The sequence below is a fragment of the Aquarana catesbeiana genome, linkage group LG08 (assembly GCF_042186555.1).
Source record: "Aquarana catesbeiana isolate 2022-GZ linkage group LG08, ASM4218655v1, whole genome shotgun sequence".
Classification (NCBI taxonomy): Eukaryota; Metazoa; Chordata; class Amphibia; order Anura; family Ranidae; genus Aquarana; species Aquarana catesbeiana.
In genome coordinates this window covers 141,186,193-141,207,711 of record NC_133331.1, presented here as the reverse complement: position 1 = coordinate 141,207,711, position 21,519 = coordinate 141,186,193, and the positions used below count along the sequence as shown (strand labels likewise).

The following is a 21,519-nucleotide window of genomic DNA, read 5'->3' as shown; positions in this document are numbered from 1 at the left end:
AAACTGATTTACTGCTGAGCTGTCAAGTTAGACAAAAGTTATATGTGCTGCTTTATACTAACCACTAACTAACTTTTTTCTTTGCCTCTATTCTAGGTTAATGATGTTTTTTTATAGCTTGAACACTGTCTTCTGTGTATTATATTAACATTTTGTTTTTACTAATGGTATGTCCTAGGATATGGCCTATTTACATACATGACCTTACAAATGTGGAAAAGTATATGGCCCCTTTCACATGGGTGCTGTCCAATCAGCATGGGATCTATGAACAGGGCCCTTGCTGAATCAAAGCAGAACAGGACAGATGTTGCTTTTGTGACATCCCTGCCCTTTCAGTGTTTTTCTGCATTTACAAACCAGAGTATTCTGGACCCAAGTTTGATCAATGGGCAGTTTACATCAAACTACCTTTGATTCATCATGTTTAGGTCTGGAAAAGGAAGCAGACCTTTTCCATTTTTTTTTTTTTTTGTTGACTTGGATGGACTTGTAAGCAATGTCCATTTACACTCGCCTGCCCATAGACTTGCATAGAGTTTCTAATGAGGTCCGCCTGAAAAGCTGACAACCAGACCTGACCGTAACACTCATATAAAAGGGGCCTAAAAAAAGTAAAGTTAATATTAACTTATCTAATTGTAACATTATGAATTTCCTGAATGAGAAAACCTATAAATGTGATGTTTTGCACAGACTTTTACATTCACCATTCATTCAAGTAAAACTAATTAAATCCTTCCCCCAATTCTCCTGTATTTGGAAATATGACTAAAACTTTTTCAAAAACTCCAAAAATAGGGACTCCCTTACCATAAAATAAACAAAAGCTGCAATCTGGAAAAACAAACTAGAGTAAATTGACTTAAAATCATAAGTTGTATTTTTCAAATGGACCACAGCCATCTTCTGCACCTGCACAATATGTCTCTGTCTCTCCCTAAAGCTCCCATAAACATTTGATTCTTTGTTTGTCCATTGGTATCACTGACCTTTGGAGACCTACTTAGTAGACCATTTCAAAAGAATAAGGCTTTGGACTGGATTGATATCTGGGTTGTTTGACTTGTTCCCCTAGTGGCAAAAGTGGAAATGGGAAAAGTGGTAATATTTGGCAGGTGGACTGTTATCAAATATGTGACTGCCGTCTACTGTCTGTGGCCACTTTGAAATATTTATAGTAATAGGAATTTCACACCTGAAAACATTTAACAGTAGCTGCTCACCTGGTGGTGGAAGTTATATTCTTTTTAAAAACCAAGACTTTAAAGTCCAGACTCATGCTAACAGCTACTTGTTTTCCTTCCCTGTTGTCATTTAACCTTATTGTGCATTTCTATGAATACTGATAGTTCTCTAATTTTTGCTGTTGGTCTTTATTGTCCTCACCGTACCCAGTCTTTACAGGCAATTTTGCTTTGCTTGTGATTACTGACCCTTGTGGTAGTATTATGAGCTCCATTAGAGCATTTTACAGTGATACATGTACATGTTGAAAGCCTGATTTTGACACCCCTGTGTACAAGCTTTGAAAAAATACCGAAATCTCTACAGGTGACCGACGACATGAGAAAATGATCCACTTTGTTTTCGTCAGAAAATGATTTATTATCTGTGGGGAGTATGTGACCTGTCTGTGCACATACACCCTGGTTGATGGACTTTAGGAATCAATAGATCAACTGCCCTAAATTTTCCTAGTGATCGGTATTGTACCCTCAGGTTCAGAACATGTAGGCCGTAATGACATTGCATGAATGAGTTATTTCTCTGCAATGCTTAACGTTTATCCAATGAGGCAGGTAGCCATCTTGAGGCCTAAACCAGCCAATATTATTTAAGTCATGTATTTCTCTTCATTAGGAACCTGAATTTATTTCTAGTGAACTGATATAAAAAAAATACTGTGATACATATAATAACAAGTTCTGCTGCGTGTGGAAGGTGCTGTTTCCTGTGCATGTTGTTTTATAACGATAAACATTATACTAATCTTCTCTCCTGCCAATTCTACAAGCCTGACAAGCTTTCTCTCCTTTGAAGATCACAGACACAATCCCACTTTCTTCATCTGCATTGTCCTCTTGTCCTGTCACAAACCAGCCACCTCCCAGAATTAGAGGCAGGGTCAGTGTGTCACAGGTAACTAGCCACTGGATGTTTTGGCTCAAATCGGCTACCAGCTTGTGCTCTGCATCATGTACAATTCCCTGCTATCAGTCTGCATGCCCGCCCTGACACTGACTGGCACGCATAATGAATAGGCATGTACGGTCTTGCAAGAACAGCAAAGCATTTATTCTAAGTTTCTAAGCACACTGAAAATCATTAGTGAGTTGGTCTTTGGCAGAAAAGTTATACCTGTATTAATATTGATTTGTATGAGTTGCATCCTGTAGCAAGATTTGGCTTGCTTTGTAGCCTCTGAATTGTACTGAGGATCCAGAGGTCCATGGCAACCTAATCAATATTTATTTTGGGGGAACATTAAATAATAAATTCTGATTGGTTGCTGTAGGTCATTGCAAGTTGTCCATCGATCATTGGCTTACTAAAGAACAAATCCAATCATAGTTATAGAATGTAAACTTATTTAAATTCCAAAGAGCCCCAGTTTAAGGGCTTATTCACAGTTTAAGAGATCACTTCTGCACAGTTGTTTTGTGCGTGCCCCATTCACACTGCAGTGCAGCCAGGAAGTATGGTGTGGTGCGCTACAGCAAAATGCAGACATGTAGCATTTTACCTTAGAGCAATGAGAGGCATCACATATTAATACACTAAAGGGCAGCACACTGTTGTGCAGATACCTAAATGATGTGTCATTTTTGACACTTCAAATAAAGCAAACAAAAATTGAAAAGTAAACCGTGTGATGTACTAAAACATGCTTTACTCTGCCCCCTTACCACAGCTCACTGTACCTAAAAACTGAAAGATGTCCACATGCTAAAACATTTAGCATACAGGCAATGTGAATGACCCCTTAAGAAATCCTTACAAGGATTCACAGTTCTATCAACTGCCACAGCCATTACAGAGTGAAATGATGGTGTCACATTACCCTGATGATTATTGTAGAATAAGCAAATTATTGTGGAGTCCAGGTTTGAGAGAGCAGAGCTTTCATTACAGTCTTGTAGAATGGGATAGACACCAACTGTTGTGGGGTAATCCTTGCACCGGAGTTTCAAAGAGATATTAGAAGATGGTAAACAATTATAGCTACTATTACCAACCCAAAACCAAAATATAAACTTAGTTAAGTAAATGAGGTTAGAGTTTGAAAAACCTGAAAAGTGATGTAGTTCTGTCTTAACAATTTGCTTACTTCTTCTAAATATAATCATTGATACCAAGTATTCCGTAATGTGCTAACCAGATTAAACAGAATTTGAGTAGAATTGTTTTCCTGTCATAAAACTGCTCTGGTGCATTGATTATGAAATGTTTAATTTGCCTGAACATGTCAGGTGATGACTGGGCAATGTAGGTCTTTCATCGGAGGAAGCAATCCCAATATCGGGATGACTCTTTATTGCACACTGATTTGATGACTTATTTAAATAACAGAGATAAAGAAAAAACACATGTATTGCATGTACAAAAAATATTTTATTTTTTTGTTAGGTAGGATGTACTAAACTCTGTAGGCTGTAATAAATCATAGTTCACCTTTCCTTAATCCGATTGCTGCAAAGTTACTTAACTTAGTTACTTAGGTTCGTAATTCTCCTTTGCTTTTGCATTGCCATATTCAATAAGAAAGTGTGGCTTTTTGGCAACTGTAACAAAAGGCATGAACAGATAACAAGTAAAATCATTAACTTGACTACACATGTTCCTGGTGCCTTTTCAGTAAATACTCAACATAAATAATCTCTAGATAATTGGCCCCGCATTTCATGTTCAATTCATTTTTCTCCTTTTTGTGTGTATTTTTTCATATTGTACACCCTAGAGCAGGGGTGCGCAACCTTTTGAAGAGCGAGGGCCACTTAAGCGACTTGGTAACCGGTCGCTGGCCACAATGAATGGAGCGGGCGGATGACAGGTCCATGTCCACTCTGCATTTGCAGAGTGGACATGGCCCACTCTTACTCCCAGGGCCTTCTGATCTGATCTGCCCAGATGGAAGTGGACGGATCCCCCCTTCTGTTTTTTCTGTTTTCTTTTTTTTTTTTTTTTTTAGCAGATTGGATTGGAGGTAGGTGGGAATACGGCCAGAAGTCCGTTTACATTGTGGCTCAAAAGAGGTGAACGGAGGCTCTGATTGGGTCGGACTGATCGTGTCAAAGGGGCCTAAGGCTGCTTTAACACGTATGCACTGTGGTTTACCCACACCAAAGTTGCAGCTCAGTGCACCTGTGGCTTGCCTGTGGGTTAGCTGCACTTTGCCATAGACTTCCATTATATCCTGCAGGTCTGGTGCACTTTCTGAAGTGCACCAAACCGCAGGTTAACCACTTCCCTACCCGCCTATAGTCATATGACGTCCACAGATGGGATCTCCCATCCTGGGTGGACGTCATATGACGGCCTCGGGTTCCCGGCCGCCTAGGGGGCGCGCGAGCCCGCCGCGTTGCTCGGGACCTGGTGCTTGTGCCCGGCGGCCGCGATGTCCGCCGGGCACCCGCGATTGCCCGTTAACCGGGCCGGACTGTGGATCTGTGTGTGTAAACACACAGATCCACGTCCTGTCAGTTCAGAGGAGAGCGATCTGTGTTCCCAGAACAGCGGAACACTGATCGGTCTCCTCCCCTTGTGCGTCCCCTCCCCCTACAGTTAGAAGTTTTCCCTAGGAAACACATTTAACCCCTCCCTGCCCCCTAGTGGTTAACCCCTTCACTGCCTGTCACATTTACACAGTAATCAATGCACTTTTATAGCATTGATCGCTGTATAAATGTGAATGGTCCCAAAAATGTGTCAAAAGTGTCCGATGTGTCCGCCATAATGTCGCAGTCACGAAAAAAAATCGCTGATCGCCGCTATTACTAGTAAAAAAAATAAATAAATAATTTTTTTTTAAAAATACCATAAATCTATCCCATATTTTATAGACGCTATAACTTTTGCGCAAACCAATCAATATACACTTATTGCGATTTTTTTTTTTTTTTTTACCAAAAATATGTAGAAGAATACGTATCGGCCTAAACTGAGGAAAAAATTTGTTTTTTTTTTTTTTTAAATTGGGATATTTATTATAGCAAAAAGTAAAAAATATTGTGTTTTTTTCAAAATTGTCGCTCTTCTTTTGTTTATAGCGCAAAAAATAAAAACCGCAGAGGTGATCAAATACCACCAAAAGAAAGCTCTATTTGTGGGGAAAAAAGGATGTCAATTTTGTTTGGGTACAACGTCGCACGCCCGTGCAATTGTCGTTTAAAGTGCGACAGCGCTGAAAACTAAAAATTGGTCTGGAAAGGAAGGGGGTGAAAATGCCGGTATTGAACCGGTTAAAAACAGAAGTCTATGGCAAATTGCAGGTAACCCACAGGTGTTCTGCACTGCACCTGCAGATGAGTTTGAAAGCAGCCTACTAACCCCTGCCGAACAGATATGCCCATATATACACTATGATTTTAGTAATAAACTTATCTTTAATAACAGTCTTCCATTCAGGTATCGCTGGCTATTGCTGTCCCAGGCAGAGCATTTGATATCACTCGCCTGTGACAGGAGTTGGTGCTTTACAGGAAGCATCAGCTTATGCGGCTCTACTCTAAATGAATGACCGCTTGCTTCCGGTGCCCCCGGCTTCATTCACAACACTGGTGCTCTGGGATGCTGGGTTGGCAACCCACAATCTGGGCTTGCCAACCTGCCATACCAGAGCAGGAGGTCATGGGCCACATCAGAGGGCTTTGTGGCACACTCTTTGGGCACCCCTGCCCTAGAGTGAAAAGCTTTCATCTGGTAATAGGTCTTAATAGATCCATAATAGATCATTGCTGAACATGGCAGTCATCCTGCTTCTCAGGCATATGCGCATGCATCAACAGTTGAAGAGGCAACAAAAAATGGTGGGCCTATTTTCTATAATATATAAATAAATATATATTTAAGATGTAATTAATGACCATGCATGCAAGCATGGAGAACTAGAGCTACTGTATGCTTTTTCACTTTTAGATGGATTTCAGAATAAAGGTATAGTATATGGTATTTATGTCTTGTATGACATAAGAGATAACAGAACAGAGGTAACCATTTAGATTGCAGCTAATGGCAATTATATGAGTTCTTGGTTAATCAAGATCATGACAGGCTATACATGGGCCAAATTCCGAACAAATTTACTTTTGAAAATCAGAAAATTAGTGCATTTTGTGAACCGATGGTGCCACCATTGATTTCGATATTCAACAAACCAAGCCTTTTAATTTCCCCTCATATTGCTATAGAAAATAATTTCCATGGCCAGGAATCTTCTTTTCTTCCCAGGTCACAGCTCATCCGCATTTCTTTTTCGATTATATTTCTCGCACGATTCTCCCATCATCGATTAGAAATTGTTCATTTTTTTTTTTTAAATTTCCAACATGCCCGATCTCTCAAATTTGATGGTCGCACAAATATCGGCTGTTGCTGCGGCCCACTAATAGTGCAAAATTCGAACAAAAATTCTAAATTACGATTTTCAAATGAAAATTCTTTCAGAATTGGACTCATGCATGGCTGGCTTAACAGTGCAAAGAAAAGTAATGTGCTCAAACTCACTGTGACCAGTAAAATATCAGCATTAGCTGGTTTACTGAGTTGGTTTACAGAGTAAAGAAAAGGTGGGTTCTGATTGGTTGATAGCTAAGCCTTATTACAGTTTATATTTTTCCTTATTAATATGTTGCTGTTCTCTTTTTATAACAATAGTGACGTGTGCACAATAATAAGTAAAAATCCTCAGTGGGTGTTTGTGGTTTTCTCGCATGAAAGATATACAATGAGGTTTTGTGCAAAATAAAGGTGTAATCACCATGTGTTACAGTACAAAAACCCAGCATGGCTTCTGGCAGTTGCTCTGTGATATTGTCATCTGTTTATTGTGTATTCATTCTTCATCCCATTTTCATTTTTTTGTTCTTTTACATCATGTCATTAGCCTTGCAGATCTGATGGTGAACAAACACTGACATCTAAAAGTCCAGTAATGCTTACAGACTCCCCGGTTAATACCCTGAAATCAAATTCTGTCGTGGTAAGCCCGTATATATTACTTTTGTTTCACTATCTCTATACAGATCTCCTGAAAAATCCTTCTGCTATCCCTTTGCTATATATTCTAATAATACTACTCCCAATTAAAAGCTTCCATAAAAGAAGACCATGTATTTTTGTATCACTCAAATATGAAACCCAAAATGTAAAACATGAATATAAACTTGATTACATATTTTCAATATTCTATCCAAATCTACATGTATTTTTAAAAACCATGACTAAAATGAGCCTAGAAAAAAAAGGAAAATAAGCTCTGCCAGTTTAAAACATAGGTTTATGTATTGACACTGCCACCAGCAATTCTTCATTAAACCAGCACTGAGTAAGACCCAGTAGCCTACAAATACACCGAAATACATGATTTTTTTTTTTGTGTGCTGAGCCATACTCCAGAAGAGCTTTTAGTTTTTCTCTAATATGTGCTGGAGAAACGCTCTAGTGACAAATACTGAAGATGGAAAATACATGATCACTTTGGGTGCCAATGTAGATGTGTTTTTTTTTTTTGGCACATAGCATTATATTATGCTAAGGGGCCTACTTATGTTTTAGATATGGGAGCCACCAAACCCTAAATTATCCAAAAAACTTTGCATCCATTTTATTTTTATACATATTTTCATCTCATTGTCTTATTACACAGTGTATGACCTCTCTGTTCATTATACATACATGTATATCTCTTTGTTGTTGCTCATATGTTTACACGAATGTTCTGAAATCTAAAAAGCTTAGCTCTTAGCAGAGTGCATTCATTATTCGTTTTAATGCTTGTGACTATTGTTGTGCTCATTATTGGTTTAGTTAAGCCATTATTCAGAAACAGGTGTATTTCGAAGTAGGTCTATGCTGCAATATACTAGCAGATGCACAGTAAAGCATTGCATCAGTTCCATTGCTCAATCCTAATTGTTATCACGAAATGAAAGAATGCTTGTACCTTGCGTAGAATTCTGCTTGATTATCATAAGATGATTTAAAACACATCCACATGCAAGCATTTCTGTAAATATATTGGAGTATTAAACTAGTATAATTTAACAAAATTCACAGAATCATTGTGGATATGATTATCTATGCCAGTGGGAAGGAAGGTATTCACAGCATTGTCATTCCCACCAGTCTTTCAAACTCAGAAGCCTCTATGGTTGAACACTAGTCTCCCTTGCTAACTTAGATACTGATGTATTAAGAACAAGAAGTATCTGAGGTGCCTTCAGTGTTCAGCAAAGTGTAAATGAGCCCATTGTTTGCCATACAAATTAAGCAGTTATTAGAGATGTGTGTTATGCAGCTGAGATGCCAGTGATTGCAGCAATCAGGCAAAGGAGACCGCATATATAATGTAAATTTGATCTGAGAGCTGTGAGCTGAAAGGTGACTACAAGGATATTCAAGTAATATTTGCTTACAACATTTTCTGAACAATAAATATAATTATTAGATCTCTGTTACTGTTTTTTTATCATTTTTTTCTTTCTTATTTTGAATTGCTTTCCATTTAAAATATAGCTTGCAGTGGAATTTCATTCAAAACCTTTTTTTTTTAGTTTCGTATAGGGAGAGGAAAGCTTAGAACCTACAGTGCCTTGCAAATTTATTCACCCCCCCTTGGCATTTTTGTGTTTTTTTGCCTCACAACCTGGAATTAACATGGATTGTTTGAGGATTTGCATCATTTAATTTACAGAACGTGCCCACAACTTTGAAGATTTTTTTTTTTTTATCGTGAAGCAAACAACAAATAGGACAGAATAACAGAAAAAGTCAATGTGCATAACTATTCACCCCCTAAAGTCAATACTTTGTAGAGCCAACTTTTGCGGCTCACAGCTTGCTTTGGATAAGTCTCTGTGAGCTTGCCACATCTTACCACTGGGATTTTTGCCCATTTCTCCTTGCAAAACTGCTCCAGCTCCTTCAAGTTGGATGGTTTGTGCTTGTGAACAGCAATCTTTAAGTCTGACCACAGATTTTCTATTGGATTTAGGTCTGGGCTTTGACTAGGCCATTCCAACACATTTACATGTTTCCCCTTAAACCACTCAAGTGTTGCTTTAACGGTGTGTTTGGGGTCATTGTCCTGCTGGAAGGTGAACCTCCATCCTAGCCTCAAATCGCACACAGAGTGGTACAGGTTTTGCTCAAGAATATCCCTGTATTTAGCACCATCCATCTTTCCCTCAACTCTGACCAGTTTCCCAGTCCCAACTGCTGAAAAACATCCCCACAGAATGATGCTGCCACCACCATGTTTCACTGTGGGGATGGTGTTCTTTGGGTGATGTGATGTGTTGGGTTTGCGCCAGACATAGCGTTTTCTTTGATGGCCAAAAACGTTCAATTTTAGTCTCATCAGACCAGAGCACCTTCCTCCATACATTTTGGGAGTCTCCCACATGCCTTTTCGTAAATTCAAAACGTGCCATTTTGTTTTTTGCTGAAAGTAATGGCTTTCTTCTGGCCATTCTGCCATAAAGCCCAACTCTATGGAGCGTACGGCTTTTTGTCATCCTATGTACAGATACTCCAGTCTCTGCTGTGGAACTCTGCAGCTCCTCCAGAGTTACCTTAGATCTCTGTGCTGCCTCTCTGAATAATGCCCTCCTTAATGCCCGGTCCGTGAGTTTTGGTGTGCGGCCGTCTCTTGGCAGGTTTGCTGTTGTGCCATGTTCTTTCCATGTGGTTATGATAGATTTGATAGTGCTGCTAGGGATCAGCAAAGATTTGGATATTTTTTTATAACCTAACCCTGACTTGTACTTCTCAACACCATTGTCCCTTACTTTTTTGGAGAGTTCCTTGGTCTTCATAGCAGTGTTTGGTTAGTGGTGTGTATATGTAATGACATATCATCTGACACTTATGCCCTGTACACACGATAGGATTTTCCGACAACAAAATCCATGTTTTTTTTCAGACGGATGTTGGCTCAAATTTGTCTTGCATAGACACGGTCACACAAATCTTGACGGAAATTCCGATCGCCAAGAACGCGGTGACCTACAACACGTATGACGAGCCGAGAAAAATTAAGTTCAATAGCCAGTGTGGCTCTTCTGCTTGATTCCAAGCATGTGTGGAATTTTGTGTGTCGGATTTGTGTACACACAATCGGAATTTCCGACAACGGATTTTGTTGTCGGAAAATTTGAGATCCAGATCTCAAATTTTGTGTGTCGGAAATTCCAATGGAAAATGTCCGATGGAGCCTACACACGGTCGGAATTTCCGACCACAAGCTCCCATCGAACATTTTCTGTCGGAAAATCCGACCGTGTGTACAGGGCATTAGATTGCACACAGGTGGACATCATTTCACTAATTATGTGACTTCTGAAGGTAATTGGTTGCACTAGAGCTTTTTATGGGCTTCATAACAAAGGGGGTGAATACATATGCAAATGCCAATTATCGGGTTTTTTATTCCTGAAAAATAGTTTTATGTATATATTTTTCTAATTTTACTTCACCAACTTAGACTATTGTGTTCTGATCCATCACATATAATTCAGATTTTAAAAAAACATCGAACTAAAGGCTGTAATGTAACAAAATTGGTAAAAAGCCAAGGGGGTGAATACTTTTGCAAGGCACTGTATGTCAGATTTGCATTGCTGTTGTGTCCTACTGGGTACTATTCACTTTGCTTGCTGACTCAATGACAATTCATTTTATTAGGGGTCCAGGGGCACTTTCTGGAGAATTATTAGTACAAGAATGACATGTTCTGACATCTCATGGTGCTTGAACTTCATCAAATACCATGGCCTCATAGAAATTTACTAAAAATGTCATGTTGCCTTAAATATAACAGAATATCCTGTGCTCTAAATTTTTTAATGTGTTGCTATTATTAGCTAAGCTATTAATATATAGAGGTCTTCCTAGGAGATGCTCTTAAAGTGGAGATCCTCTACCATTCCAGGTGTCAGAATAAAATATATTATTTATAAGATTGTCTACACAAAAGTGAATTTTAGGTATTGGTAGTAATTTTAAGATATTGTCTTCCTAATCTTGTATATCTTGTACCTGAACTTCCATAACAGGACATTGCTCAGTTGATAAATACCCAGTTTAGTTTTAAGAGAGGTACACATTTGTCCCTAGATTTTATACTGGAAGTGAAAATTAATTTTTTGCAATATGGAGAGAACACTATGTATAATCTTTATTCAGGATTTCAGTATGTTTACTGGAGAGTGGGATTTTAAATTCACTAAGGCAAACATGCTGTAGTATATAGATTGTAGAACTTGAGTCACTGAGCCTACAGCATATATCACATGTTTACAGCACACCATATAGTGTTGCCTAGAGGACCTCACCCTGTATGAAAGCGTTCCTGGGAATTATATTGAGATGTTGGCAGCCGTGATATTAGTACAAATGGTTAAAGACAGGAAATGTAAATAACTGGAAGCAACTCCGGGTCACATGGCTGATACCACACCATGTGCAGATAATTTCTAAAGATACTGTATAATAGAAAATGCTACTTAATCGTGATGGGCTAACAGAAATCACCAGGTATTATAAACAGTCAGAGGTAAGAGAGTTAAAATAGGAAGGAGCTAAGACTAAAACTGATATTGGGCCATCATTGGATATGGTAAAACAACAATCTATTATAGCTTTGAAAATCACGTTGTCCTTTCTACAGCTGCTAGACTGGAATTTACCTATGGATAATGTATTAGATTCAAAGTATTGTCTGCCTTTATGTGTATCCCTGTAACCCAATAACCCTTGCTAAATGTGTCCCTTATAATGTGCTTGATGATCACAGCAGCCTCAGCATACACTGAGCACAGGACCAGAGCTCACAGAGTCTGAAAAGAGCTATGTGGTAAGAGATTGTTGATGCGCTGGATATAGACAGATCACTGGTGCCCTGGTTTGACTTCTCTCTGTGTTAACACGTGTGTCTGTTTGTTTCTTGGTAAAAACGATGTACTCTCTCTCTCGCTACGCCTGCATTTTGAATCCTAACCCAATGCATGACAGAGCCAAGCTCACCGACATTTCTTTGCTAGAATGAGAGCATTATCTAACAGCAACATGCTAACCGCATCAGGCTCTGCACTGTTGCTTCTTGTGTATATCTGTACTAAATTTTACCTTCTTCTGTGTCTTGCCTGTCTTTTCCATGCTTACTCTGGAACTCTTCTCCACCCCACATGGATTTAATGGGATCTCCACTTCTCTTGTGTGCTGGACTTATTTGATGCACTCTGGAATGTCTTCATCTATTCTTGTCTTTTTCTTGTTGACTGTCGGCAGGAAGCAGTCTGCAATGAGATAATAAGCATTGCAGAGAAATCAGTCCGTTACTGCAGTACTATCTCTCACCCCTTTGACTATCGACATAAAGTGTCTTCCTATGACAATAAACAATGTTTAATCATTTCCCAGCAACCTCAAGCACAACAAAGAAGAGAAAGCATAGAGAGGAGTCAGACGCCACAAGACATGTAAGTGACCAATACCTTAATTTTCTTCCCATATAATCTTGGTATTCCAGCTGTTACTAAATTACTGAATGTCTCAAGACATAAGAATGTGGTTGCTCAATCCTGGCATATTGAGTACATGTACCTAGAAATCTTTGTGATTGTGTTAAAAAAATCATATGGTTTTTTTTTTTTTTTTTTTTGTATTAAAGTTTTAATCAACCTTATTTTATTTAAAGAAGAGCATGTATCAAGAATACATAGAAGTTTGTCAAATGCATGTAACATATAGTGCAGCTTTTGTATAAAAGAAAAGCAAGATTTGCCATGTTCAGGCGATAAGGATGCCTTTTGGGTGGGGATCACCTGTATATAACACAATAAGTCTTAAAACAGTTTGTTAATCACATTTTCTCACTAAGAGATATGCTGCCTGGGTCGCATATTTCTTTAGTGGTGAAGTAAAATAAACATTATGTTTCGAGTTTTCATGAATCACATAAATAAGGCAAAAAGTGGGAGAGGAAAGAGAAGGGGGGAGAAAGTAATATAGCAAAGTGTACAGGGAAAACACCACCTAGGCTAAACAGTAGTAGAAGTTGGATCACCCTCAGCGCAAGAGATGAACCCCGTGGAATAGCGGAACATAGACCATGAGGTCCAAGTACTGGAGAAATGTTCCTCTTTACCTGTTTCCTGTGACAACAGACGTTACAGACCACAGATTCAGTCCACTGTAACTGCCCAGTCTCCCAGGGAAGGCATGCTCGTCAACTTCCGAATCTGGGTATCACCGTCCTAGCCGCCACTAGGAAGTGGCGCAGTACATCTTTTTTCACCGCTTTAAGTGGTCCGGGGAGCATAGATAAAGGAGCTATTTCAGGCAAGGGTGTAAATGAAGTCGCCATTAGTCTGCAGTACAAGTTGAAGATTGTTTGCCAGAACATTTGCACAGGAGGGCATTCCCGCTAGATGTGGAGCAGGGTACCCCTAAATGAGGAGCAGTGCCAGCAGGTGTCTGGAAGTGTCGGGTTGATATATTTTATATATAGTTAAGGTGCAGCACTTAATTAATAGTCCAAAGAAACTCAATCCAGGAAAAAATAGTCAATGGTAATCCAATCTGTGGTAGGCAGGAGATCAGTGCACAGAAGAGACCTATCACCGGCACCCAACAATACAGCCGCTTACCCTATTTAGTGGACCCTCATCACAAAGGCCACATCAGCATGTATAAAGGAAGCCCATCAATCTTCATACACTTAATGGCAGCAGACCGGATGGAGAGTGTAATTTCACTTGTTTTTATTAAATAAATATTGTTCTTATGTACTGCGCAATGAGGCTACATGGGATGATATGTATGTGGTGATTACTGCTGGAGTGTACCTGGAATAAGGAAAGTCATATCTGGGCTTGCTGTATCCACCATCCGGTCTGCTGCCATTAAGTGTATGAAGATTGATGGGCTTATTTTATACCATACTGTACCTTATACATGCTGATGTGGCCTTTGTGATGAGGGTCCACCTAATAGGGTAAGCGACTGTATTGTTGGGTGCCGGCGACGGGTCTCTCTTCTGTGCACTGATCTCCTGCCTACCACAGATTGAACTACCATTGACTATTTTTTCCTGGATTGAGTTTCTTTGGACTACTAAGCGCTGCACCTTAACTCAACGTTGTGCTGGCTGCTGATGTTTCACTGTATTAATTGATACCAAGAAGTTTTAGTGCAACATATTTTATTTTTAAGATTTATTTTATAATCGAAGGACACCAATTTAAACCATTTTTCATGGTTTTTGGAAGCGAGAGATAATTTGTGTGTCAAAATGAAAAACTTTTCCCATTCCGTAGGTGAATTGGTGTGACCCAACTCCAATTCCAAGGCCATTGTATAAGGAGGGAAGTCAGGGTTGGAGGCAAAGTGTATGAGAGAATAGAGTTGGGAAACCACATGTGTTGGGGGATCGGTCTGTAACAATGTGTTCTCAAAATCAGATAAATTAGAAAGAATATCCGGTATAGATGGAAAGTTGCGGATTTAAGATAGTACTTGTTGCCTCTGAAGCCATTGTGTTGGGTGACGAGAGGACGATCGGGACGGAGTGTCCAAAGTTCAAGAAGAATCTGCTCGAAGGACTTGAGCAAGTCGCCGAGGCTCCTCTCTGCGCCAAGGTCCAAATCCCATCCCATGCATGGCCGGCGGAAATGCTAGAGTCCCAAACATGTGTCCCAGTGGCTTAGATATGGCTCACTTGAGAGCAATGCGCCCTTCAGGAGTACAGCAGGCATCCACGGTACAGCGCGGAGATCATTCGGATTCATATAACCAACTAGTTGGACCCATGTGGATGAGGAATGGTGAAACCAGTTGAGTATACGTGTTAGTATTGCTGCTCTATGATAAATAGAGGCATCTGGAGCTCCAGCTCCACCCTAAACCTTCGGGAGTGAAAGTGTTTTCAACGTATCCTTGGTCAGGCCCCTTTCCAGATAAAATTGGAGAACATCTGACAGAGTTTTTTGAAAAATTAGGAAGGTATGTGGATAGGAATTGTTTGGAACAAATATAAGAACTGAGGGAGAACGTCCATTTTTAAAACATTCACCCTGCTTAGTCAAGACAGGCGCCTGGTTGCGTAGTTTGAAAGGTCTATCCTAGTCCTAAGAAGGAGAGGAGTGAAGTTTCTAGAAAATAACTGGATCACATCTGAGGGTAGGTGAATTCCAAGATAACGGATGGAGGTGGAATCTTTCTTAAAAGGAAATATGGTCAAAATTTGTTGAAGGGCCTCTTTTGACAGTGAAATATTCAGGATTTCCGATTTGTTATGATTCACTTTAAAGTTGCTCACCTCCCTGAACTTCGCAAACTCCTGCAGTATTTGAGGTAGGGACAATCTTGGTTGGGTCACAAACAGCAATAGATCGTCGGCAAAAAGGGCTAGTTTAGAATTAATAGGGCCTACCAAGATACATATAATATTGGAATTATTGCGCAGGGCGATGGCTAAGTAGTCCATAACAAGAACATAAAGAAGAGGAGACAGAGGACAACCTTGTCGTTTCCCATTATGGATGGAGAAAGTAGGGGACAAGGATCCATTTACCCGAATTCTGGCAGATGGGGAGGAGTAGAGGGACATAATCTGTGACAGCATATGAAGGCCTAGACCTATTTGCATGTATTAAAGTTTAACTCCAGCCAGACCTTTTTTTTCTTGCTGTGCCCCATTGGTCACAAAGACAGAAAGTGGTGGTATATGTCTGAAGAAAAAGGTAATGCTTACATGTTATGTAGTAGAGTAGGCCCCAAGAGATAGCTAGGGAAGTATTTAATGTTGGCTGTGTCCTCAATGGGATGATTCCCCTGATAGGAAGTGATAGGAAATCTCTCTCCATTGGGGACACAAACAAAATTAAACACTGATTTTCAGTAAAGTGAGGAAAGGTTGAACCATTTTACAATGTTTAGTGCTGCCCATGCCTTTCTGTCCTTTGTACATAATATAACTGGGTACTGTACATAATATAACTGGGTACTAACATTTATAGGTAAAGTTGATCCAGAAAACATCTGATTGCCTCTTGAGGAATAAGAAAGGAATTTTTTCCTCTGCTGGAGCAAATTGGATCATGCTTTGCTTGGGTTTTTTGCCTTCCTCTGGATCAGCTGTGGGTATAGGATTGTGTATATGGGATTGTGTGTTTTTTTTTTTTTTTTTTTTTTTGGTTGAACTAGATGGAGTAGGTGTTTTTTCAACCTGACTATGTCCTGGAAATGACCGCACACCCTAATTCTTGTACTGGTGTCATATGGGCAGAACAAGTGGGAAAATATTCCCAGTGGGGTCACAGGCAGCAGTAAAGACTTGAGAGACATTACGAAAAGGTTGGTTAATGTTGGACATAAGGTAAAAATATAATTCTGTTAACACAAGGGACAACATGGTCTTCAGAAGTTATCCACCATCAACCTCTGGCTTTTACCCAGCTGAAACCAATACTGCATTTCCTCTTAATATTATACACAGAAAGCACCAAATTATTAATAAAAGTATTATTAAAGGTAATCGTTAAGACACTTGTGTCAGTGCCAGTGTTAAACTGGTGCTTCTAAGTACATGAACTGCATATGTGTATTGTATAGCAATGTTCCATTAGCGAAAAATCAATAAATAACTTTTATCTGATAAAACACCACTGAAAAACTCCACCTCTAAATATTGATGTTTCAGGTGACAAAGGATCTTTCTGTTATTTTTTTTCTCTGGTGGGTTGATTAAAGGAAACCTGTAGCAAAAGAAGTATTGAAGCAGCTGTTTCTGACCTACAGTAGCTATGAGAATAATGGTTGCCTAGCAGTCAAGCTGATTATCTGAATTTTCTCAAGTTCGTGACCTGGAACTTGCATGCAACCAGTGAAGTCTGAACTATTTATTTGCATTTGTTTTGGGTATGTGGCTCAGGAAATATTGGATCCACTAGATCAACTTGACAGCCAGGCCCCTAGCATTTTCAGAAGGTGAGCACAGCTAAGGCATTCTATTTATCTGGAAATTTTCTTTAACCGCTTCAGCCCTGGAAGATTTCACCCCCTTCCTGACCAGAGCACTTTTTGCGATTCGGCACTGCGTCACATTAACTGACAATTGCACGGTTGTGCGATGTTGCACCCAAACAAAATTGACATCCTTTTTTTCCCACAAATAGAGCTTTCTTTTGGTGGTATTTGATCACCTCTGCAGTTTTTATTTTTTGCGCTATAAACAAAAAAAAAGAGCGACGATTTTGAAAAAAACGAATTTTTTACTTTTTGCTATAATAAATATCCCCCAAAAATATATAAAAAAATTTTTTTTTTCCTCAGTTTAGGGCGATATGTATTCTTCTACATATTTTTGGTAGGAAACATCGCAATAAGCGTATATTGGTTTGCGCAAAAGTTATAGCGTCTACAAAATAGAGGATAGTTTTATGGCATTTTTATTATTAATCTTTTTTTATTAGTAATGGCGGCGATCTGCGATTTTTATCAGGACTGCGACATTATGGCGGACACATCGGACACTTTTGACATTATTTTGGAACCATTGTCATTTACAGTGATCAGTGCTATAAAAATGCACTGATTACTGTGCGATGAAGGGGTTAAGTGTGTCCTAGGGAGTGATTCTAACTGTGGGGGGGAGGGCTTCAACTCGCATGACAGCGATCACTGCTCCCGATGACGGGGAGCAGTGATCTCTGTCATAACACAAGGCAGAACTGGGAAATGCCTTGTTTACATAGGCACTTCCCTGTTCTGCGGCTCTGTGACACAATCACGGGCACGGTCACGCTGTACACGCCGGGCACGCGCCTGCTATTCTCGCCTCTTAAAGGGGACGTACAAGTACACCCATTTGCCCACTGCTGCCATTGTGCCGACGTATATCGGCGTGCAGCGGTTGGCAAGTGGTTAAAGTATTCATCCTCAAACAACATAAATAGAATGGCTATGTAGTGATCTCTTTAAAGATCCATCATTTAGTGTTGCCCTCATTTTAATGTCTAGGCCAGACATGTCCAAAGTCCAGACTGCAGGCCAATCGCAGCCTGCGTTCCGGTGGTGAATGGCCCGCCTGGTTATTTGGACATATATATCTTTTGTGGCCCCCAACGATCTCCCAGCAACGGGGCCACAAAATATATATATGCTGGCTGCCTTGGAGGGGACAGGGAGGAGGCGGGATGAGTGACGTATACACAGGAGAATTTCCTGTTTACACGGCAGCCTCTGTAATAGGAAATCCGTCTGCCGCGCTAACATTGGACGACTGTTCTGTCCATGAAAGGAGGCGGGACTGTGTATTAAAGAGGCCGCCGAGAAAACAGGAGTTTTCAAGAGAATTCTTGCTGGGGAGTGTATTAGTGCTCGAACGAACACTCTTAGACCAAATTTTAATGGTTCAAAGAATGTCAAGTAAAATGGTCGGCCCTCACGCATGTTCACTTCATCAAACCTGGCCCTCTTTGAATAAAGTTTGGACACCCCTGGTCGAGACAGTCCAAAATTTTAACTACACCCTTGAGAGATTAGCCTGTGTTGTTGTTTATTACATTCTGATGACAGTTCTTAAAAATCATTCATGTGATACTCGCCCATTTTAGAAAGTTTTTTGTAAAGGGCAGAAGCCTTTAAGATTTTTTCAAAGGACCTTTTGGCAGTGTTGTGCCACAAATGACCTTCATGGCTTAGCCATAGTCGACATAAAATAATGCTCACCAGAATCATGTCCAGTCTCTCAGGTGAATTCTGCTTTACATGAAACCTCTTTTATTAGCAGTAATGATTCAATAAGCTGTTCACAAAATATACATACAATAGGTAGCAGTAGTTAGTCACATTCATCTGGATTTGCTGTGTATTGTTGAAAAAGTTTTGATGCTTATCCAAGCTGATTTTTCAATTTTAATGAGTGTCAGAAACATACCCCGGCATTTAAAGCCATGCAGAGCAATTTGGTTACACTAATCCAATCACCATGGAATGTGTCATGGTAGATGTTGATTGTCCAAGAAAAGGATGGAAGGTGTGAAAGTTGTGGAATCACCCTGTTCTAATTATATTATCCTATCCCTTGGAGCAGTGGTCATCAACCCTGTCCTCAGGGCCCACTAACAAGCCAGGTTTGCAAGATAACTGAAATACATCACAGGTGATATCATTTGCTGCTCAGTGATTGTAGCCTGCATCTCCTCAAGGTAATACATAAAACATGGCCTGTTAGTGGGCCCTGAGGACAGGGTTGATGACCACTGCCTTGGAGTTAAGTGAGTTGATTTATTAAAGACAAATAGGCTGTTCACTTTGAAAGGGAAGTTGCTCTTTGCAAGGGGATTTTCCCTGCAGCTTAGTAAATAAGGTGAAGCTCTTCTGACTTCCATCATCCAATCATGTGCAAGCAAAAATGTTTTTTTTTTTTTTTTTTCCTTGCACATGATTAAGTATTCTTTGCAAAATAACATTTCACCACATTTACTAAACTCAAGGAAAAATTCCCAAATTTGCCTTTAGTAAATCAACCCCAGTAAGTCCATGCAAGGTGTCATCATTGGATTTACATGGATGAAGGTGTGAATTGTTGTCAAATTGTCAGGGTAGGGATGGCTAAATGACATTATATCTAAAATACAAATGGAGTTCAAGTCCCCCGCCCATGTTTTGGGATGCTTGTTCCAGTTTTACATAATGCTATTTTAATATAATTATCCAGTTGTTTTAACAATGTTTTGCACCTTTAGCCATGTAAATCCATGGATTAACACCAGTTTCAGACTTTGACTCCAAGGGACTCCAACGAATCTCCACTGCCGGTTATTGTATCCTGATAGCAAGCACCCATGGCTGTCAGAATACCTATAAAGTAGGTGCATCTGATTAGAGGTTTGGCCAACAATTTTCTGCCCGGCTCATTCAGTTTCCAGATTGAAGAATGTCAGACAGGGGGAGGCCAACAGGGCCACCCACAGCTCAAATTTTGTCAGGTTCATTAGGAACTGGACAAAATGTGTTGGCCAGCTTTACGCAATAGAGACTGCTAGGTGCAAAGTCCTCAATCTCCAGTATTGTAACCCCTAACAGCCAGTCAGTCTGCTGAATCACTAAAAAAAATTATTCTAAATGGTTGCTTTGAGTTACCAAATGTAAAATAAATGTTTCCTAAATATAGAGGGTTACGTGTATAAACCTCACTCTGAAAGTGATTATTGCTTGACTGTTTTGCTGACCCTTGTCTGCAGTGTTTTGAGTCATCGACATGCAAATCAGGAAAGTCAGAGGTGCTTACTGGCACACCGCCGCTAGACTGGCTTCTGTTCAGACAGTGGTTCCCACTACCAAAATTTAGCCAGTTCCTGCTAAATCAGCCAAAATGTATATGTGTGTACCGGGCTAAACTGACTCCTATCACAGGCAAAGGAGTCAGCATAACAGTCAGGCATACTGCTTTTGCAGCAATGGTAGCCCCCCCCCATGGTATTATCAGCAAAGGTTACTTCTAAGAATTAGCAGTTTGCTCCCTGCACCTATGTTTTAAATAAGGCAGATGGAGGCTGTGTGGAAATCACAGAAAGGGAACACAGATTAGGCACATATGCTCTCTGGAATATCCAGCTAACTTGTATAGTAAATGAATCACGAGGTGTAAATTCGTGCTGACACATGCTTAAGATGTAATTGCATGCCCTAGCCTTGACCACACACTTTGCAGATTGAAGTAAAAGTGCCTGAGGGAATGCTCATATTTCATTCAGACACTTGATTGTTTTCCGGTCAAGTTTATTATCTATACCGTTTGTCGGATATCTCATTTTCCACATCAACAAAAGGCATGACGTCAACCTGCATGATATGACCTTTGGAATATTGTATTTGTAGTATAGGAAATGCCTCTTGAACCAATCATTATGTCATGCCTTTTCTTAGCTTCCTGTGCTACTTCATATTTTCCATTAGCTATATAAGCAGAGGAGGAATGTATGCCACTGAGCTGGGGAGATTAGAGGGGAGTCTGCCTGGAAATGTCAGATATTCACACAGCTGCCCGAGGGAAGTCAAGATTAAGGCTTTGTCAAACAGCTAACCTTTCTTGTAATGTATGTCACAGTTCAAACATGAAAGTCTAAACCAGCTTTTTGTGGCTGTAATGCATTATATTTCATTTGTGTTATTTTATACATGCAGAACAGATCTACACTAGAAAAGAATAAAAATAAACTCCGAAGAGTTTATCCACTATTAACTGTGCACCATTGTAGAATCGCACCACTGTGTTCCATGAAAGCTATG

General features: G+C 39.8%; 1 protein-coding gene across 10 annotated transcripts in view; it reads left to right on the top strand.

Moving 5' to 3' along the window:
* Positions 1-21,519, top strand: part of SORBS1 (sorbin and SH3 domain containing 1) — a 211,188-nt gene that overhangs the window by 173,368 nt on the left and 16,301 nt on the right. For 8 of the 10 annotated variants that reach the window (XM_073596488.1, XM_073596489.1, XM_073596490.1 and 5 more), the window contains 4 exons: positions 2,044-2,142; positions 7,106-7,201; positions 12,017-12,076; positions 12,643-12,701. In XM_073596488.1, the coding sequence (XP_073452589.1) occupies positions 2,044-2,142; positions 7,106-7,201; positions 12,017-12,076; positions 12,643-12,701 (314 nt within the window). The remainder of the gene's footprint in view (positions 1-2,043; positions 2,143-7,105; positions 7,202-12,016; positions 12,077-12,642; positions 12,702-21,519) is intronic. The other 2 variants (XM_073596493.1, XM_073596494.1) reach the window with 2 other exon arrangements.